At 54.4% G+C, this 19,159-nt stretch overlaps 7 protein-coding genes across 8 annotated transcripts; 3 read left to right on the plus strand and 4 right to left on the minus strand.

The window, feature by feature from the left end:
* Positions 1-613: 613 nt before the first annotated feature.
* On the plus strand, positions 614-1,679 carry KRP23_7021 (Cell cycle checkpoint protein RAD1; the record flags this gene model as incomplete). The annotated part of the gene is made up of 2 exons (XM_067892283.1): positions 614-1,039; positions 1,107-1,679. The coding sequence occupies 2 exons, from the start codon at positions 614-616 to the stop codon at positions 1,677-1,679; spliced, it is 999 nt and encodes a 332-aa protein (XP_067744178.1).
* Positions 1,680-1,879: 200 nt separating this feature from the next.
* KRP23_7022 (uncharacterized protein) lies at positions 1,880-3,780 on the plus strand (the record flags this gene model as incomplete). Its single annotated transcript, XM_067892284.1, has 4 exons — positions 1,880-2,236; positions 2,306-2,685; positions 2,750-2,927; positions 2,992-3,780. 4 exons carry the CDS (start codon positions 1,880-1,882, stop codon positions 3,778-3,780), a joined length of 1,704 nt encoding a protein of 567 aa, XP_067744179.1.
* Positions 3,781-4,224: 444 nt separating this feature from the next.
* On the minus strand, positions 4,225-8,445 carry KRP23_7023 (Unconventional myosin-Va; the record flags this gene model as incomplete). The annotated part of the gene is made up of 6 exons (XM_067892285.1): positions 4,225-4,256; positions 4,331-4,371; positions 4,442-5,139; positions 5,212-5,668; positions 5,749-5,918; positions 6,001-8,445. The coding sequence occupies 6 exons, from the start codon at positions 8,443-8,445 to the stop codon at positions 4,225-4,227; spliced, it is 3,843 nt and encodes a 1,280-aa protein (XP_067744180.1).
* A 218-nt stretch (positions 8,446-8,663) lies between these two features.
* Positions 8,664-11,568, plus strand: KRP23_7024 (Conserved oligomeric Golgi complex subunit 5; the record flags this gene model as incomplete). The annotated part of the gene is made up of 2 exons (XM_067892287.1): positions 8,664-8,697; positions 8,765-11,568. 2 exons carry the CDS (start codon positions 8,664-8,666, stop codon positions 11,566-11,568), a joined length of 2,838 nt encoding a protein of 945 aa, XP_067744181.1.
* An 84-nt stretch (positions 11,569-11,652) lies between these two features.
* Positions 11,653-13,819, minus strand: KRP23_7025 (uncharacterized protein; the record flags this gene model as incomplete). The annotated part of the gene is made up of 5 exons (XM_067892288.1): positions 11,653-11,802; positions 11,883-12,330; positions 12,399-12,729; positions 12,801-13,179; positions 13,241-13,819. 5 exons carry the CDS (start codon positions 13,817-13,819, stop codon positions 11,653-11,655), a joined length of 1,887 nt encoding a protein of 628 aa, XP_067744182.1.
* A 135-nt stretch (positions 13,820-13,954) lies between these two features.
* Positions 13,955-16,984, minus strand: KRP23_7026 (Aminopeptidase N; the record flags this gene model as incomplete). Its single annotated transcript, XM_067892289.1, has 1 exon — positions 13,955-16,984. The coding sequence occupies one exon, from the start codon at positions 16,982-16,984 to the stop codon at positions 13,955-13,957; it is 3,030 nt and encodes a 1,009-aa protein (XP_067744183.1).
* A 262-nt stretch (positions 16,985-17,246) lies between these two features.
* Positions 17,247-19,064, minus strand: KRP23_7027 (putative histidine ammonia-lyase; the record flags this gene model as incomplete). 2 transcript variants are annotated; one of them, XM_067892291.1, is made up of 1 exon in its annotated part: positions 17,247-19,064. In XM_067892291.1, one exon carries the CDS (start codon positions 19,062-19,064, stop codon positions 17,247-17,249), a length of 1,818 nt encoding a protein of 605 aa, XP_067744185.1. The 2 variants fall into 2 exon arrangements, with proteins under 2 accessions (XP_067744185.1, XP_067744184.1); XM_067892290.1 differs by having other exon boundaries at positions 17,247-18,737.
* Positions 19,065-19,159: the final 95 nt, after the last annotated feature.

Genomic DNA, 19,159 nt, shown 5'->3' on the forward strand with positions numbered 1-19,159 from the left:
CTCGATTTTTCGCAATTCGCCTGCTGTCTGACAAGTACTGGGGATATCGCTTGCGTAGAAGGTTCACGACTTGGGACATATAGCCCACAGAGGTAGCTCTTGCGAGACGGCTTCCTCGAGCTCTTGTTTTAATTTGCAGGGAAATTGTAACGAGTACAAGGTTTGACTAGGGGGAGCATCAAGAATCGACAGTGTTTTAGCCATGCTCCTCATTCATGCTACCCAGCGGTAAGATTTCACTGAAGTATTTCATCGCTGCTCCCTCCTGCCCTGTGGGATATCAAGTCCTCTCGCCGCGCGCTGCATCTTTCCAAATGCTAAGGTCCCACAGTCAAATTTTGTATTGGGAATTTGCTGGCATTTATTAGTCATGTTATGTTTACTCTTGTATTTTGTATGCGAAATTATTCGAGAACGGCTTTGAATTCCATAAATCATTAGGAAACCGTTGTAGATATCGAGTATGATTGGCTGAAATGTGCCAAGCGCTTGCCCTGATTGGATATATACCCATAAAATCAAGTTGGGAGTAACTTACTTTATCTACAATATTGGCTATAGATCAATTGTTTCATTTTTGGATAGGTTTTTGCGAACACGTTTCATCAAAAGAATGTCTTGGAGCAGTGAAGACGAAGACGTCGGGGCGAATGCTGCCACAAGTGCCGCGCCTCTGCCAACGTTAACGTGCACCGCCGAGAGCGTCAAGGTGCTCGTTACGCTACTGACCTGCTTGGCGCACAGCAAGCGGGACCAGCGCGTGCGCTGCGACGTGGACCGACGCGGCCTGCTCTTCACGGCTCACTCCAAGGGCAAGTCTCTGCAGATCAAGACTTCTATCGGGCGGGAGATGTTCGAGAGCTACCGGTTGGGTTCTACCCAATGTCCAGAACGAGAGCAGGAAGAAGAGGAGGACGACGAAGAGGACGCCGTGCAGCTGAGCTTTGCACTCAATGTGAACCTGCTGATCGAGTGTCTGTCCATGTTCGGACCCTCGGCACTGGCCACGACGTCGCTTCGGATGACCTACGAGCCGGAGGTAGAGTGGGGGTAGAGTGGAGGTGGATTGGGGATGCTACTGCTAACTGTTGGCTGTTTCTTGGTAGAGTGCGAGCTTGCTGCTGGTCGTGGAGGACAGCGGCGTCATGTGCGAATGCTCGATGCAGGTGCTGGAGCATGAGGGCGGAGACATGGATCAACTGGAGTTCGAGAGTGCCTTCGAGCGGTCGGCAGTGGTGGCGCGCTGCATTATGCAGTCGGAGCCACTGCGGGATGCCTTCGCGGAGCTCTACGACCTGCCCAGTGCTGCGAGCGTGACGATCGCCATGGCAGATGCAGGTAGTAGAAATCCGGGTGATAGGTCCGAGGCCAAGTGTCTGAGCTTGAGCGCGACTTCGGAGACTGGCTCGTGCGAGATCGACTTTGCGCCGACGTCATCGGCATTTATCGAGTTTTCGTGCGCTCCGCCGAGTGAAGGCGACAACGGTGGTGCGTGTGCGGCTACGTTTCACGTTGCGGTGCTGCAGCAGGCATTTAAGGCACTTGCTCACTCTAATGAGACGTTCTTGCGAATGAACGGCGATGGTTTCTTGTCGATTCAGCACATGATCGAAAGTGGATCAGGTGACAAGGCTTTCGTTGATGCTCTGATCAGCCCCGAGGACACGTCAATTTCCTAGAGGCGGTGGCGATAAGTGGTGACAAACACCCATGGTGTTTTCTATTTATTAATCCTGAACCTCAGCTACCATTTACATGTGTACGTCCTTCGACTCTTCAGTTTTTTCGGTCCCTATCCTGGAAGGACGCGTCCAGAGGTCAAGCACTATTCATTTCAAGAGACGTTGATCCGTGAAGTGTTTTAGCAGTCGTGGATGTCATGAACCTCGCTGCTGAAGAAGCTGGTCTTCCTACTGATCATCGACAGGAGAACAGGTACAAGGACGGTGGTGAAGACCAGGAAGGTGCTATCGCTTCTTTGGACGCTCAGCTGGTCGTCTTGGAGGCGCGCATACTTGCCACAGACAGACAAGGCAAGTCTGACGACGCGCAGACTGATGCGTCGGAGCAAGACAACAACAACAAAAAGAAGAGTGAGGCGCTGAGGCGGCAACTGGTAGAGCAAAGAGAAGACGCACCATGGATCATCGCTGAGCTGCCCACACAAGTAGCCACGCCAGCGTATGCAGCGTTGGAGGCCTTTCAGATCAAGAAATGGCGTGAAATCTTGCAGCTGGTAAGTGCATTGTGCCTGAAGTTTTGGAGTGTCTAACTCCGCTTTTGGTACACTGATTTCCCTGAACAGATGAAGCTAATGTCGGCACCGTGTTTCCACGGCATTCGCCTAGCAGGAGATGACCGAGCATTGTACGAAGGCTTTTTTCGCGCGTTCCCGCACCACCTCGTCACCAAAGCGCGATTCACCAGCGTCGTCCGGCACATTTTTGGTATCCCAGCTGTATCAATGGTTCACCGTCGCAGTAAAACAGAGAAAACTGGGCGTGGTCGTAAGGAAAAGCGAGATAGTCCACAAGATGAGAACAACAATGCTGATGACCAAGAGTATGGAAAGATGGCTGCACGTCAGGCACTGGATAGGCATCTGGATAGGTTGCAGTATTGCTGCGAGCGGTCCGCTGACAACGTACCCGTACTCAACTGGAGGACCCTACTCGTCGCGCTCAGGTATCATTTTGCGTACATGTAAACAAATATCGATCTTCAACTCACCACCATATTCGTGCTGCAGGATGTTCCAGGAGCCCCTGTTGACAATCCGAGAGCACCTGACCTGGGCATTCAGTGTGTTTGCCTCCAGTGGTTGTCTCGAGCTCAATGATTCGGACGCAATTGATGCTGGTGATGTGTCGCTCGTGTTCACTCACCCAATGCGAAATCCCGCCGCCTCTCATTTAGTTTCCGGACGGGTAGGTGAACGAATGCTTGTACTTCGCCTTCCTCTAAACTTATGGAATTACTGTTTACGTTTAGCTTCTAGCTGCTCTTTCAATCACTCCATCCACCTCTTCTTCTGCAATATCGTCGTCGAGAATCACCTTCCGAGTATTCAAACGGCTGCTACAACTTCCACCACTAAGAACGTTGGTGAATCACCGCATGACGCCGCATACAACCGTAGTTGATGAACTCAGCGTTTCTATTTACCGTGACTTCGTGTATCGAGCTCGAAGGCGTGAGCACAACAGGAGGGTGCTACGGCGGCTTCGTTACTTCCATGCTACTAAGATTGCGCGCTTATGCTTTCACACGTGGGCACGATATGCCAGAGACTGCAAAGCTGCTCGCACAACAGTAAAGTTCGTGCTCACCATTACAGCACGTATCAAGCAGCGAACTGCTTTTGAAATACTCCGTCGGCACGCGCTGGCGAGCATTGCCGCTTTAGAAATTCAGCGGGTGTTTCGTGGAATGCGTGGACGAATGCGGGCCGAAGAGGCCTGGCGTCATATTCAAGCCGTCATGGCTGTTCAAGGTGCATTTCGAATGCGCGCTCACTTCACGCGACATCTGCGCAGGTTACGGCGCCAGAATCTCCTCGCCATCCGCATCCAGCGAGTTTACCGTGGTCGCTTGGGGCGGATCCAAGCACGCCAAAAACTACTTTCATATTACTATCGTGAAATGGCGGCAATACAGCAGGAGCGAGAGGCTTTCCGTGCGTATGTGCGAGGGGAGATGGCGCGTAGGTTGCAGCGATTCTTTCACAAACTGGTTGCTGACAAGCGTAAAGCTCGACAAGCTCTAGAAGAGTTGGCATAGCGGACAATTCAGCTCGCTGAAAACGCGACGCAGAAGCCAACAGGGATAGGCTTGAGCACGAAAACCGCTGGGTGATCGTAACAGAAGACGTGCTTGGGAGGTTCATGAGCATAGAGTAAATTTTGTTGCCACTAGCATTTGGTGGCACCGTTATGCTTTTGATAGGTGACGAATGAAGCAAAGCTGGATTAAGCTAGACGACTGCGAACTCTGCGAATCTTGTAGCGGCAGTGTTTTTGGCATCAAAACGGTATTTGCCGCAGTGTGGAATTGCCAGGAAGAGTACATAGTACGAAGTCAACACGGAGATCTCCAGGTCGATGCGGACGTAGTATATGATGGATCGTGCCCAATAACGCAACCCAAGTCGGGATATCAATCAAGGTAATGCAGTTCGTGTGTGCATAGCTCCCTCACTGCCTCGCTTCGCTTGGCTGGCATCTTCTAAATTTGACCCTCCATAGTGAGCACGCCGTCTGCAGTGGACATGACGTTAGTACAGTTCACGTTGAATGTGTAGCAGTATCAAACGTAATGCACGCAAACATACCTATTGAATCCCGCGGCGGACTTCCCACAGTAGACGTCCCCCTGCACCACATTACACAGAGACATGATTAGTGTTATCCATATTCTCTAGAGATTCCATCAGAGCGATTACCTTTTTGCGCGCTGCACAGCTGCAGCTGCCTGCTTTTTTGTCTTGGTGAGCTCTATCGACGGATGATCCCACTGCGTGATCCGCAAGGTCGGGTTGCAGTAGTAGGCCTTCCCCTTTGACCGGGACAAGCGAGTCTCCCAGCCCGGAGGTAATGGCAACGCGTCCAAGTTGAATGACTCTCTGGCTGCAGAAGCCCTCCGGAGATCTGTGCTCTGGCGCGAAGCAGCACTTGGTCCATCTTCGCCGTAGTACTTGTCTTTGACAGCTGTAAGTCTGCTCTTCAGAGTTTCCATAGCGCCCGCACTTGCCGCGCTGACCTCTTGCAAAAGAGATGGTCGGCCGCCTGACTCACCCATGTCACTTCCCGAAAAACGATTTTCACCGTCGCTGTCGCCGCCGCTGTTGTTACGCCACAACTTATTAGCGCGAGACATCCGTCGCGCAGACTGGCGAAGGAACTGCGCTGTGTCTGCAGACTTCTGAGCAAGGGCCGCATGCATGGCCGTCGAGGCCCGGCTCGCATCACCATTGTCGAAGCCGTCATCGAACTCTTTCTTAGATCCTAATCTTCGAAACACTGAGCGTCGGTCCTTTCGCATAGATTTTTGGCTTGAGAGCATCGGATCGGAGCCCACATGTTCACGAAGTTTCACGCACTCGCGTTCCACGGCTTCGAGCTTCTTGTCCTTCTCTCGAATCTGCAAAACATATTGGTTGATAGGCATCAGTCGTGGAGATAAAGAAATAGGAACACTGTTTGAAAGCCTTACCGTGTCCTGAAAACCGCGGATCTTCACTTGAAAGTTGGCTGTTAGCACTGTTTGGTCAAATCTGAGCTTTTCAACTTCACTCTTCAGCTGTGTTGTTAATGCCCGCTGCTCTTCATTCTCTTTGCGCAGACGACCCGCCTCTTCATTAAGCTGGCTGATGATGCCATCGGCATCGGCCATCCACACGTGAGCCGTAGATCGTCCGCGAGAGCGGGTACCGTTTGATTCTGAGTAGAGTTGGCTATCATTCGACGACGTTGACAATCGATCCTTCTTGTGTTCAGCATTTCGCCGCTGTTCATCATGAAGACGCTCCTGTAACTTGCTCAGTTGGTACGCCATGTCTGCTTGCTGCTTCTTCTCTTGGAGGGCCTTCATGTACTTAGGTCGCTCGTATTTCATACGGAGGAATGCCTGAATCTTCACAGCACCCTTTCGTTCGCCCTTGAACTGTTTGCTGTTCATCGGAGCGTATAATAATGATAAATTAGTCATGTGCACACAGGGAAAGTTGTCTAACTACAAATGCAGGCTAACCGTTTGACAAAGCGACGAGCATATTTCTGAATAATGATCGCGCTCTTAGTCTTCTTGGCCTCAAGCGCGATGCAGCGTCCCCTGTATCCACGCCAGTGCGCCTGGAGAGTGATAATTGCCATCTTAAATGCCTGATACCGATTCATCATGATAACGCATCGAGCTACAGACTGTAATTTCACAAACGCGATAAACGGTCAGAATAATCGTAAGCCAAGCTCATACTGTAACAACAGCACGAGAGATGCATACCTGTAGCTTCACAATCGCTCGCAGCTTGCGAAGGTAGCGCAACCGGCAGCAAAAACCACGCATAAAATGCTGCAGGTGTCGAGCTTGAAGGTCCAGCCGCACCGCCTTCTTGTCCTCCATCTGCTCCAGAATACCATACCGAAAGTAAATGCGCGACAGCCCAATCTGGTATTGTTCAGGCGAGGACAACTCCATCTTCCCCATCAGTGCCTCACAGCGCCGTTTGATGGAGATGTCAGTACTGCGATGCTGCACGTCAAAAATCCAAAATTTGTCCACCAAACCCTCCAGCAGGAGTCGATTCGGGTACGCAACGCGTGAAATACGAATTGCCTCAATCACGCCAGCGCAACGCAGCTGTGATACAACCATGTGCTGATCCATTTCGTTTGGACTCTTGTTTTGGTTGGGCTTGATGCAACGCACATAGTGTACTTTGGTTTGCCGGATGTTGGCCATGAGCTCATTGAGGTTGTCCTTAAATTGTGTACCCACGTTTGCCACCGTCAAAGCACCTCCTGTGCCTCGACCGCCCAGACCTCGAGCGTTGCTAGTGCTTCGCCCTGCTTTTCGTGAGTCTCCAGAGCTGCCAGTCTTTTCGGCAAATACTGTTTGAAGGAACTGTTTGGACGACCCGCGCATTAAGTCGGACAGATCTGGGAGAAGTGCATCCTTGTGCTTTTCGAGGAAGCCCAGTGATTCGTACGTAACTGCTCCAGCATAGTGCTTGATTGTGAATTGCGTGCGCGACGTACGCGGAAACTCAATGACATCCTGCTCGTCTTTGTGAATTGTTGAGAGCTTGGAAACGAGAGACTCATCATTGCCCTTAGGGCGCATCACTTCGTCGTTAAGCAGCGAAATAATACCGAGGCGATCTTCGATCACTGAGATCACATCTTGGTTATCCGCAAAGTCGATATGGCTCCAGATGATACCTTCAGCTTCATACTCCAGTTGGACGGTCTTGAAGACATCTTGTGTGAATTTCTGCTGGAGTTTCTCGTTGGCGTAATTGATGCAAAACTGCTCGAAGGAATTGTGCTTAAAGTGCTCGAAGCCAAAGATATCGAGAATTCCGACGTGATGGCGCATCTTCCTGTCGTTCTCCAGTGACGTATTGATCGTTGCGACGAGCCAGTCAAAAACATTAGAGTAAATGGCCTTGGACAGCGCACCACGGCATTCCTCGGCTCGATCCTTCTTTAAAAAGGCCGTCACCTTATCACCAGCGACGGCGATCTGCCGCGAACACAGAGCCTTCTCCAGGTCTGCTGCCGAAATACCGAGGAGCTTAGTTGCATGCTTCGTCCCTCGATCGCCAGGGACAATGGCTGACTCTTCATTATTGTTCTTCGACTGAATTTGCACTTGTCCAAGGTGCAGTACACCCGCAAGCACTTCAAAGAGAACTTCTTGCTGTTGCTCCGTTACACCAACGAGTCCAAGCGCGGTTTTAGTGCGCTCGAAGTGCTTGTCATCCGACATGCCTTCGATCTTAATCGTTTTGTTAGCGCCCGTGTACGCATAGCACTCGTTGGCGTCATCCAGAAACCACCGCTCCTGGCTGTCACTAGCAGACAGCAGCTGGTAGAAAATGTGGTAGTTCCGCTCCATCTCTTCGTGGGAAATCACTCGGGTCTTTTCCAGCAAGTACGTGCGGCATCGGGCTCCCACTAGAATGCCCGCGTTATCAAACTGGAGCTGGGTGAACTTGCCGAATCGACTGCTGTTGTCATTGCGCACCGTCTTGGCATTACCGAACGACTCCAGTAGGGGGTTCACCTCGATAATCTTCTTGATCGTGTAGTCGTTCAAGCCTCCCGCGATGGAGGCCAAATGGTTCATGAGGATTTTGGTCGTCTCGGTCTTCCCGGCACCAGACTCGCCACTCACCAGAATTGACTGGTTCATTTCGTGGCGCTTCATGTCGTTGTACGACGCCATGGACGTGGCGTACACGTGGGGCGACAGTTCATTCCGAGCCTTGGTGAGGTACTGGGACTGCACTTGCTCGGAATAAAGCTCAGGCAGCCACTGATAAGGGTTCACGGCGATGCAAATGTCCCCCGTGTAGGTGTATGGGAGCTCCTGGAGGAAGCGCTTCTTGACGTTGTACAGAATGGCGGCCTCGTGCAGGTAGTTGAGCGCCGTCATGTCCTCGATGCCCTCAGGTCCCAACTTGTCGTTCTGGTACGGCAGCGACTCAAGCTGCAGCGCCTTGAGCATGGCCTTGACCTTGGGGTCATTGAAGTCCAGCACGCGCTCCTCCTGCACAACGGTGCCGCTGTCGCCCGGCGGAGGGAACACGCGCAGCACCAGCGTCTTCTCGGGCTTCTTGGCGTCCACGCTCTTGACCTCGCGCAGGATCTGCGCTGGCAGCCACACGTACGTCTCATCCGGCACGTAGCATTTGGCACCAACCACCATCTGCAGGTCGCTCATGGTGTCGTCGAAGTGATGGTCCTCGAAGTGAGTTCCGAATACCACAATGCGCCACGATCGATCGGGTCCAGCTCGCGGTGTCGTGTTGACGCTGATTCAGTCGGTCGCATACAAACTCCAATATACTTCAACTGCTGTCAGGCTCACCTGGGTTGTTAACGCCAAAAACCTCTCCTCCGTCACGAAAACCTATCTCCCATCATAGGTGTATCTGCACGATGGAGCAAGTCGTGCGCGAGCTTCAGAGCGATGGTACGCAGCCTTCACGCAGCGGCTAAAACCTCTACGGGCAACTGACAAACACTCTGTACATGTGCAGCACAGCTAGGCGTGTTCCTGAGCGCAGAATGCAACGTGAGCGCCATCGCCAGCGCCGTCGTAGCTCGGGACTCGGCCTCGCGGGACGTCAGCGGCACCTCTCGCCGCCGCGCGAGCTCGGCTACGAGCTTTGCGGGAGGCAACGATGACTTGGACGAGTCCAGCCAATCGGAGCAGTTCGTGGAGCGACTGGACGGCGCCGTGCAGCGCATCGACCGCGTCATCTCGGAGCACATCGGCGAGCACCACGCCACGCTGCTAGGCCAGGTGGGCTCTGTGGACGAGCTGCAGGACCATGTGACATCGGTGCAGAGCTCCGTGGGGCAACTGAAGCAGTCGGTGCACTCGCTGGAGAGACTGGTGCGCGAGCAACACGAGAACCTGCGTGACACGATCCAGCGCTACCGCAACGTCGAGCAGTGCGGCGACGTTGTGCGGCGAGTGCTGCGCTTCCAGCAGCTGTCGGACCGCGTACTGGGCTCAGAGTTGAATCATCTTGACGCGACGGCAGCGGCGGAGAATGGGGGCGGACCCACGGGAGACACGAGGCAGAATGAGATGGCGTCGGTGGCACTCGCGATCAGAGAGATGGAGACGCTGGTGCAGGACGAGAGCTTCGAGGAGCTCAGTGTTGTGCGTGCTAAGCTGCCGGCCACGCGCAAGCTGAGCGCGAACCTGAAGCGCGAAGTGCGTACGACGTTGCGGACAGGCATTCAGAGTCTGAGCCAGGCGGACGTGGGTGACGCGCTACAGATCCTCTTCTACCTCGGAGACTTGGCTACTACAGCTCAAGCATCGGTGAATGACGTTATTCAGGAGGTGGAGCGGAAGTGCACTGCTGCTATCTCTGAGGAAAAACTTGTGCGTTCCGGTACCAATGGCTCCAACGCCTTGGACTCGAGCAATGGGCCGTCAATTGGAAACATTGTGCAGAAGTCTGACCTGTGGAAGGCACTCCAAGATGTGTTTAACGTCATCCGCGCACATGCTCTCCAAGTGTGGAATCTGCAGCGCGTGCTATTAAAGATGGTGGATCCAGCGTCAGGTAAACGGTACCTGGACCTGGTGCTTGAGCCGGATGAGCCGTCCCTCTTCGCCACTTTCTGGGAGGTCACATGCGCCATCGTGAGGGAGCTCTTCGCGTCCACGCTCGGCTATAATACCGCTGTGAAATCTGTGCTCATCGCAGAATATCCGCGCATGCGTGACCAAGCCACGCGAGTTCTAAACGAATTGTATGCCGCCACAAAACAAAGTGCGGGTGTGGAATTCCTGGCCGATCCACCGAACTCATCAGACACTAACGGACAAGATGGTGTACTGGAGCGAGAACTGGTGCCGATTGCGGGCTCTGTTGGTGAGCGTACGCAGCTACTAGATTCAATGGCACCGCTGTATGATGCGTTTATCGACCGCGCATACCGCCGCATGTCGAACCCCATCCAGCTCATGTTCCCTCAGAGCTCTAATTTCCACGCATCGCCGCCCGGCCGCAGTGACATGCAAACGCTTTCTCGCACAATGTTCTCTGAGCTCGAGCAAGCCGGCCAAGACCCTGTCCTGCTGGATGGTGCACTACAGCAGGTTCGGAAGGCTGTAAACTTGTTCTGTTCGAACGTGAAGCGAATCATGCATCAAGGCAAGGCAGCAGCAGCAACGATGCCATCGTTCGGCCGAACACCGGCTCAGGCTCACAATGTTGGGCTCATGAATGTGTTAAGCTTGCTGGGAGACACAGTTGAGGAGGTGGTAAACCGCATTGAAACTGCTACAGCTACCGATGGAACTCAAGCTGGAAGAGCGGCCGCAACCGGGGTAGTCGCGCCCAAAGATGCCAAATCATTGTGCACGAAGAATTTAGCCCCGTGTCGTGAGATGATCACTGACTTAGAATATGCCATGCTAGGCTACTATCTACAAGCTCTCGCAGTGCTGCTGGAGGGGATTTTCGCGAAAATGCATGACGAGTCATTTGGCGATCAAAGTGCTGCAGCAAGAATGCCAACTTCGAGGGAACCGCCTCGAAGTGGTGGTGGGCATCGTTCGTCGCCAGGCACGAGCGGGTCCAAGTATATGCAAGAATTCAGCAACGCTTTTGCGGTGATTCTAGAGGAGCATCTGCGTCGACTTCCCATCGCTGCTTTTGCCACCAAGTGCCTGGCGGATTTTGTAGAGCGCCTAATCTCGGTATTCATCCGCCACGCATCACTTGTGCGTCCGCTTACTGAGAACGGTAAGTTGCGCCTAGCGAATGACATGGCTCAATTGGAGCTGCGCTTAGAGCATATTCTGCCACTGCGCAACGTTGCCGCAGCTTATGAGGAGCTGCGCGCGTTCCGCCACATGATTTTTCTTGAAAACAGTGAAATTCTTCGAGACACTACGATCGATAAGGTTCGCCCAAGCAATGTGTGGCACCACCTCACGTCTCGCGCTCCCCCCGAGCTTCAACTACCACATCAAATGAAGCATTGGACTGCATCCAAGTACATCGACTGGCTAGACACTCGCGCGGCCGTAGGTCAGTCTTCATCGCCGTCCACCACACCACCGTCTTCAAGTGGCAAGTCAACGGCGCTGTCGCTGTCGTGGAGAGAGCTTCCGCTCGGTTATCCGTGCCTAAAAGACTCTCGCTTGGCTCTGCAAGCTGAAAAGCAAGCTTGGAAAGAAATGACGAAGTGCCTCGATGCATACTCGCAGCGCGTGAGTGCATCAACTAATGCCGAATTGAGTCCGATTTACGACTTGCTACAAGAATCAAGTGCCATCCTGCTGGCAGGTTACGAAGTGATGGTTTCTCGGTAAATGAACTCGATAAAACGAAAATCGACTGCGGTTTTGATCCAGAAGCCTCGAGTTTTGAAGTTTGAGAATTGTTGGCTTCCTACTTCATGCAGGTTGTTCCTGTGATTTAGTATTCTTCGGCTTCCGCCTCCTTCTCGCCTTCTTCTTGCCGACGAAGTTGGCAGGTTTCTCCCAGCGAGACTCACCCGTCCGAACGTTGTAATAGAACGGTCTCTTGGCTGCTGGATCCTCAAACTGCACCATATTTGCAAAACAAAGCGTCAGAGGCTTTCGCTGACGTTGGATCGATATGTACGTGGAATCGCAACGCAGACCTCTTTCCAGTACAGAGCTTTGTCTTCGGTAAGACCACTGCCACGCCATGCCTTCGCATAGCGCTGCTCGGTGCGACGTTCGTCCAGAGGTGTTTTCGATTCGTGGTTCATCTCTTTCACGCTGCTCTTCGCCAGGAGGGTGTGAGTGAAGCGATAGCCGAACTCTTTCACGAGTCGCTGACGGATTCGCTCGGATCGCTCGATACTTAGCTTCCCCGCAAAAATTTGCTTGGTGACTCGTTCAAACTCTGCTTCTAGCTCCTCCTCACCTATCGCCGACGCATCTTCCAGTAGACACTGAATATAAACGGATGCCAGGGCGTGGTTTGCTGTGACTCGCCATGCTTCCGCCAGGGTAGAACACTGGTCAAAGGCCAGCCTGAGTCTGCTGGGATCTTCCAACACGTACGATGGTGTCTCTCCGTCGGATGTTGCCAGTTCGCTAGCACTTTAAAGGCACGTACACAAAGTATGAGGTGATTTGTTGGTCGTGTGCATATCCATATAACGACGTACGAGCACGGGATCACTTTGCGTGGGGTAGACTTTCTCGAGCTCGCGCTGTCGCTTCTGGCACTCTCCCCATAATTGAATAATGCTGCTGATGGTGCACTATCGAGGTCCTCCTGGGGCCCAGTTGAAGTCAAAATGGTATCCTCCTGATTGCGTTTATCCTGCAGCTGAACTTGAGACGCCGCTATGATATCAGCGATAGATAGGAACAGGGTACTGGTAGGGAGGTACGGTTGAAGCTGTATGCGGCGTTGCTGCAGATATTGCCACGTTTTGACGCCCAGAACTCGTGTTCGAAGCACGCGCAGCGTCCAGATGCATGGGAAGATGAGTACTGCACTTTAGAAACCAGGAACAAAAGTGAACATACGAGCCCTCCCGTAAAATGAAAAGGTTTTCGCTCACCGGGGAATAATCGCACGACATCAAAAATGGTAGATGCTCCGTGGATCTCCTGGAAGCTGATGCGTGACGTTTTTGTCTCGCTACTTTCGTGCTGGTCTCCGGCACGGTTGTCATCGTAAAGAGTAACCAACAGTGTTTGCAAACTGCGCTCAAACGAATCAGGGACACCCACAAAAAATGCGAGGCACTGGTCAATCTGCTGGCAAATGCTGGGAGTTTCCCCGCGATTTGGTTGTCTATCGCTCTCCACTATTTTGCTGTCCTCTTGCTCAATCATCTCCTCTTTTTCAACCTGTTCGGTCGCTGGTATCTCATTATCGCTTTCGTCAGCTTCAGCATCTTGGAGGCAGAGGGCTTCCGCCACCGCAAGTTGGACAACCTGTATTCACACAACCTAAGTGTAATAGATTGAAGAAATCTATGATCAGCACGTGACGCACCTCGACAATATCCGCAGTACAAATGGAGAAGCATGCGACCATCAGCTGTATGACATCCCAACGATTCCCTACAGTCTCTCGATGTGTCGCTGCCTTAGCATTCGGCAATAAAAAACTTGTAAGTGGCGTGCCTCGTAAGTTGCAGTAGCGTAGCAGCTCCGCGCGTGATACACTGGATCGCCTCATAAAGTCAACGTGCAGGAAGCACTGAAAGTACGCTTTCCGTTGTGGCAAGGTAAGGCGCAGAGCATCGCACAACGTCACAAGGTCTTCGATCTCTGGAACAAGTAGTCGGTCTCGGTACGCGTCGTTCTTCACGAGTTTGCGAGCTGTGAACGCCACATACTCGTCCTCGTAGGTGGAGCCGACAATGAGTGCAGCGCAGTGATACAAAGCGTTGCGGCTTTTTCGGAACCAGGGGCGTTTGACAGTCCTCGCCATCCACGCTGCGACCTGCAGCACTAGCGGAGACCTGGCTGCAGCATCTGCATAGTGTCGAGCGAACCCAATGCAGACCCGTACGAAGTGGACGAGATGGTGCAATCCCGCCACAAGCAGCTTAAGAACATGCTTCTCCATGCGCAAGATTTGCATTGCGCACGAAGAGGCACGCAGTTTGAAGGGTCAACTAGCGTTATCACTACGATTCTGAAGCATTGCTTTCATGAAAAAAAACATTCCCGCACCGATGTCTAGTTAACACGGCAGCACGGCTTACTGCTTCTTCTCCAGGATGATGTTAAGCTGGTTGTAGAGTGACTCCTCCTTCTTCTTGTCGATCGAGTCCTGCATGCGCTCCAGTGTCACAAACATCTTCGCCTTGGTGGCATCGTCGAAGCGGTCCAGGTGGTCGAAGCACTGCAACAACGGATACGCTGACATTTGGTTCACCTTGCCGATCTTCACAAAGGCCTGCACCATCACGTCGAGACCCTCGTCGGTCGCCAGCGAGAAATCACGGATCTGCGATAGGCAACGCGACAGTGTGCGGCCGTGGCTGGACTGCGTCGGGTTAAAGCTCGGGTTTGCCAGCAACTTGAGAATCTGGTTGCCCACGTCGCTCGAGTCCAGGCTGCTCACGATACTGATGTACTTCGTCAGCATGTCAGGCGTCTTGCGCCACTCCTCGAAAATCTCCTCCTGAACCTTCGCGCGATCCGCACAGCTTTCATCTTCCAACACGAGGCGGAAGCCAACAGTCTGATCCGTGACGAAAGTGGATTTCTTCAGCAGGTCAAGCGCCAGCTTGTGCGGTGCCACCGAAGGCGCAACCTTAGGAGTCGTAGTGAGCACAGGACTCTTTCCACCAGCCACAATAAGCAGCAGCAAGTGGCGCTTGAGCGCACGCTCCTGGAACTGCTCAACGTGCGGGCCGGGATGAGCAGCCTCGCATAACTTGGTGTATGCCGCCTCGATCTTTGTAGAGTACTTAGTCCATACAGACTGCAGTAGCGCGGTCGTTGCCTCCTTTATCGCAGCGTAGTGGTGGCTCAAATCATCGCGGCTCGGAATCGTCTTGGCCTCCACCAATGTCAGGGCACGCGCAGAAGGAGTAAGCTCATCCGAGAACAGGATGGAGCCGTGCAGCTCCACAAACTCAGGCGAAATCTCCACCTGCTTGTTGCCCTTCAACAGCCCCTCAATGACCTTCGCCTTTTCCGTATCAGCCACACTGCGGTAGGCCTGGTACTTGTTGACCGCGTCCGGGTCCGACAGTGCTTGCTTCGTGAGCCGCGCAATGGACGGGTTCGTCTGCCTCGACTTACCAAAGAACGACCAGCCGCGAGCAAAGGACAGGAAATCCGGTTCCTCCGTCACATCCGAGATCACCAGCTTGGCTTCCTTCGTCTTCACGAGGAACACACCATTCTTCATCGAGTTGCCGTCCTTCACAAGTGACCAATCGATCGGAATCTCCCACGGACCATTGTTGCCTTCAGGCTTGTCCTCAAAGCCCGTCTGCGAGATCTCTACGACGTACTCCTTCGACGAAGCCTTGTACTCCGCAGAGTACGTCACCTCAGGGTGACCCGGGCGGTTAAGCCACGTCTTGGCCAGGTTTTGCAGGTTCTGTCCAGAGCATTCCTCCATGCACTTGATCCACTCCATGCTCGTTGCATTGCCGAACGCGTACTTCGTGTGGTACTTATCAAGGGCCTTATGGAAGGCAGCCTCGCCTAGGAGCAGCTCCACCATGCGAACAAACTCAGGGGCCTTCGAGTAGGTCACAACCGACACAAGCTCCTGCGTTTGGTTGAAACCCTGCGGCTCGACAGACAAAGACGTCGCAGACTTGTCCTGCGCGAGAGGTCCGATGGCAGGAGTGAACATGTACAGCACTTCGCTCAGACGACTGTAATCTTCACCGAAAATGGTGGCGGCACGCTTGCGCTCCATGTGCACCGTGACAGCCTCGTTCAGCCAGATCTCGAACGGGGACTGTCCAGTGACCTGGCTGCCGTTGATGTTGTGGTAGTACTCGTGAACCTTCACGTGCTCCATGTACTCGTACGACTTGTCGTCCATGCGGCAGCTGGGGCACAGGCAAGAGCTTACGATGGTGGTGTTTCCGACGTTCTCCATACCACCGTAGTACGAGTTCTCCATCGCGATCTCGCGGTACACAGCACCCGTGTACTTATATCCGGTCTTCTTCCATACCTTGAGGAGCTCCTTCAACTCGGCACGAACAGCAGCCAGTCGTGCAGCATCAGGAGCGTTCAGCGGGGTCTTCACGTACTCTTCATTCGGCCCGAGACACAGCTCGCCTTCCTTGGCCTTGAGCGCCTCACGCTCTTCCAGCAGCTCGTACATGCGCTTGCGCTCGTCATGGTGCTCACAAGCCTCCGGGCCCAGACTCACCATCACCCACAGTACGGAGTCGTGCAGCATCTTGACAGCAGCCTTGGCATCAGCCGACTCGAAGTACCCCGGGAAAGCCAGAATCTCTAGCAACGTCGTGTCGCCGTCCGGGAACTCCAGCGTGCGACGGAACGTCTCGTACGTGCCCACACCCAAGAAGAACAGATATGGCGCCATGTTCACCTTGTGGTTGTAGTACTTGAGGACGTGACGAGACGAGTCCTCCCCGCCCAGCACTTCCGACGCAGGGTGGAACACAGGAACACCAGTCTCCGTGTGGTATCCAGGCGCTAGATCTCCGTTCGTGATGACGTTAGTGTAGTTTTTGCCAGCCACAATCGTAGTAGTGTAGTAGGCCTTGGCGTCCATCGTGTCAACGCACGGCACAATACGCTGGAATCCGTGCTGCTGGCATTGCGTGATGATGGTCTTGGGGGCGCCCTCGGGCGTGTAGTCGAAGTACAGTCCCTCCAGAATGTTCTCCGTCGGAGTAGCCACTGACACCGTACGCAGCACAAACTCCTCTCCAGCCTGCACGGGTTTGGCGAACTTGACGACCAGGAAATGGTCCTCCTTGTCCACCTCGTACTCCAGTGCGCGGGGCTCCGCGAAACTCTGCACGTGGGTCACAAAGTCCTTCCCATCACCCAACGGCGTGAACTTGTCAAACTGCTCCACAGACAGAATCTCTAGCTCCTTCGCGTTGAGCTTGAGCTGCGAGAGCGCGTCCTTGCCCGTGTGCGTGAGCGTCGTCTGCAGCGTCACCTTCACCTTTTCCTCCGTGATGTCGAAAACCATGTCGAAGTGCAGCGGCTTGGTGGCCAGCGGCTGGAAGTCCTGGCGCGTGAAGCGGTACTTCTTGACGGGCGTCGTGCTCGCCATCTTCTTCAACTTGTTGAGCTCGGGGGGCTTCTGCTGCTTGGTCTTCTCCCTTGCGCGGCCGATTTCTGAATGAAGGTGACGATCTTTTGTAACGTGTAGAAAACATTATTTTGGCCAATAAGGGACGGCTTCAACTTGGCTAATAAACTGCAGGACTTCGAGCTAGCCTCTAAGGCAATGCAACTTGCATGCAGTCCGTTCTAGTTTGGTTTATTTGATTGATACGCTGGACATTCCTAAACTGTTGTCACTGCTGACCGCCTTAGAGCTCGGGCTCGTGGGGCTTGGACAGGAACGGCGCGACGGCCTCGCAGATCGCTCCACTGCGCACGAGATCCAGCACGGCGTCGATGTCCGGCTTCATTACGCGGTCCTTGTCGAACCTTGCCACGCGGGTACGCACCAGCGCGTGGACGGTCTCGAGCGCCTCCGTGGTGCGCAGCGGGCGCAGCAGGTCAAGCGCCTGGCATGCCGCCAGAATCTCGATGGCCACCACAGTTTCCACGTGCTCTACGACGGTGAGCGCCTTGCGGGCAGCAAAGCCTCCCATCGACACGTGGTCCTCCTTGGCTCCGCTCGTAGAGATCGAGTCCACCGACGACGGGTGCGTGAGCACCTTGTTCTCCGAAACTAGCGCTGCCGCCGTGCAGTGAGCGATCATGAAACCCGAATTGAGGCCGCCCTCGGGCACGAGGAAAGCCGGCAGGTTGCTCAGCGTCGGGTTCACGAGACGCTCAATACGGCGCTCGCTGACGCTGGCGATCTCGTGGATGCCGATGGCCAGGTAGTCCAGCACCTTCGCAGGGTACTCACCATGGAAGTTGCCGCCAGAAATGACAAAGCCGCCACCGCCACGGTAGAAGGTGTCGGAGGTGCGCTTCATGCCAGCAGCAGGGTGCTCCACGGGCTTCTGCTTCTGCTCCACGAGGGCCTTGAGGCGCTTGATCTCCTGCTTGGCGTCATCCAGGTCGGTAATCTCGTGCTCGGCCTTGGGCTGCTCGATCTCGGGCTCGGGCTTCACCTCGTTTGTCTGGTTGGAAGGCGTCAGGTCCGTTGTCACTTCAGCGCTGCCCGTGAACACCATCGGGTTGTCCGTGGCACTGTTCATCTCGACGTTGAGCACACCGCGCACGAACTTGATCGTGTCGTGCACGATACCGTGCACCTGCGGGGCACAGCGCAGCGTGTAGGCGTCTTGCACCTTGCCCTCGTAGTTGTGGCTCCGGAACAACTCGGACGGGTTGTCGGCACGCAGCAGAGTGCGAATACGCGAAGCCACCTCTATCTGCCCGGTGTGTGGGCGAGCCGCGTGGATGCGCGGGTGGAAAGCGTTCACCGTACCGCAGAGTACCTCCAGCGTCAGCGCCACAGCAATGTCGGCGCAGTCCGCAACGTTCTGGGCGCGCACGACTGCCTGGGCGCCGACGGATGTGATCAGCTGGGTACCATTGATCATGGCCAGACCCTCCTTAGCACCGAGCTGCACGGGCTTGAGTCCGTTCTTGGCCAGCACCTTCGAGGCCTCGCTAATGACGAACTGCTCGCCAATCTTGTCCCACATGGGGCCTTCACCCATCATGCCGAGTGCCAGGTGAGCCAGCGGGGCCAGATCGCCCGAGGCGCCCACCGTGCCCTTGCTTGGCACCACCGACAGGCAGTCGGCGTTGAAGGCGCTCACCAGCTGCTTGAGTGTGTACACGCGGATGCCCGAGTGGCCCTTGGCCAGCACGTTGATGCGCAGGGCGAGCAGCATGCGGGTCTGCTCCGGCGACAGCGGCTCGCCAGTGCCCGACGAGTGCGAGCGGATGAGGTTCTCTTGCAGCTCTGTGAGCTTCTCGGGGCCGATGATGACGTTGGAGAAGAGTCCAAAGCCCGTGTTGATGCCGTAGGCCACGCGCGTCTTGTCCTTGAGGATGTTGTCCACAACCTCGCGGCCGCAGGATACGCGCTTCCAGGCCTCCTCGCTCAGCGATATTTTGGTGGCGCCCTTGGACAGCGTGACGAGGTCTTCGGCGCAGAGCGACTCGCCGTCCAACACGAGCTCGAACTTCTTGGGAGTGGTGACGCTTGTGGTGGTCATGGCGTTGTGATAGGATCGACGGCGGTCGGAGGGCCTTCGACGGACTTGCTCGCTGCCGAGGGAGTTGTAAAATGATCTTTGCTCCACGCAACGGC

This window comes from Phytophthora ramorum, assembly GCF_020800215.1.
Source record: "Phytophthora ramorum isolate Pr-102 chromosome Unknown Phyram_PR-102_s0006, whole genome shotgun sequence".
Classification (NCBI taxonomy): domain Eukaryota; phylum Oomycota; class Peronosporomycetes; order Peronosporales; family Peronosporaceae; genus Phytophthora; species Phytophthora ramorum.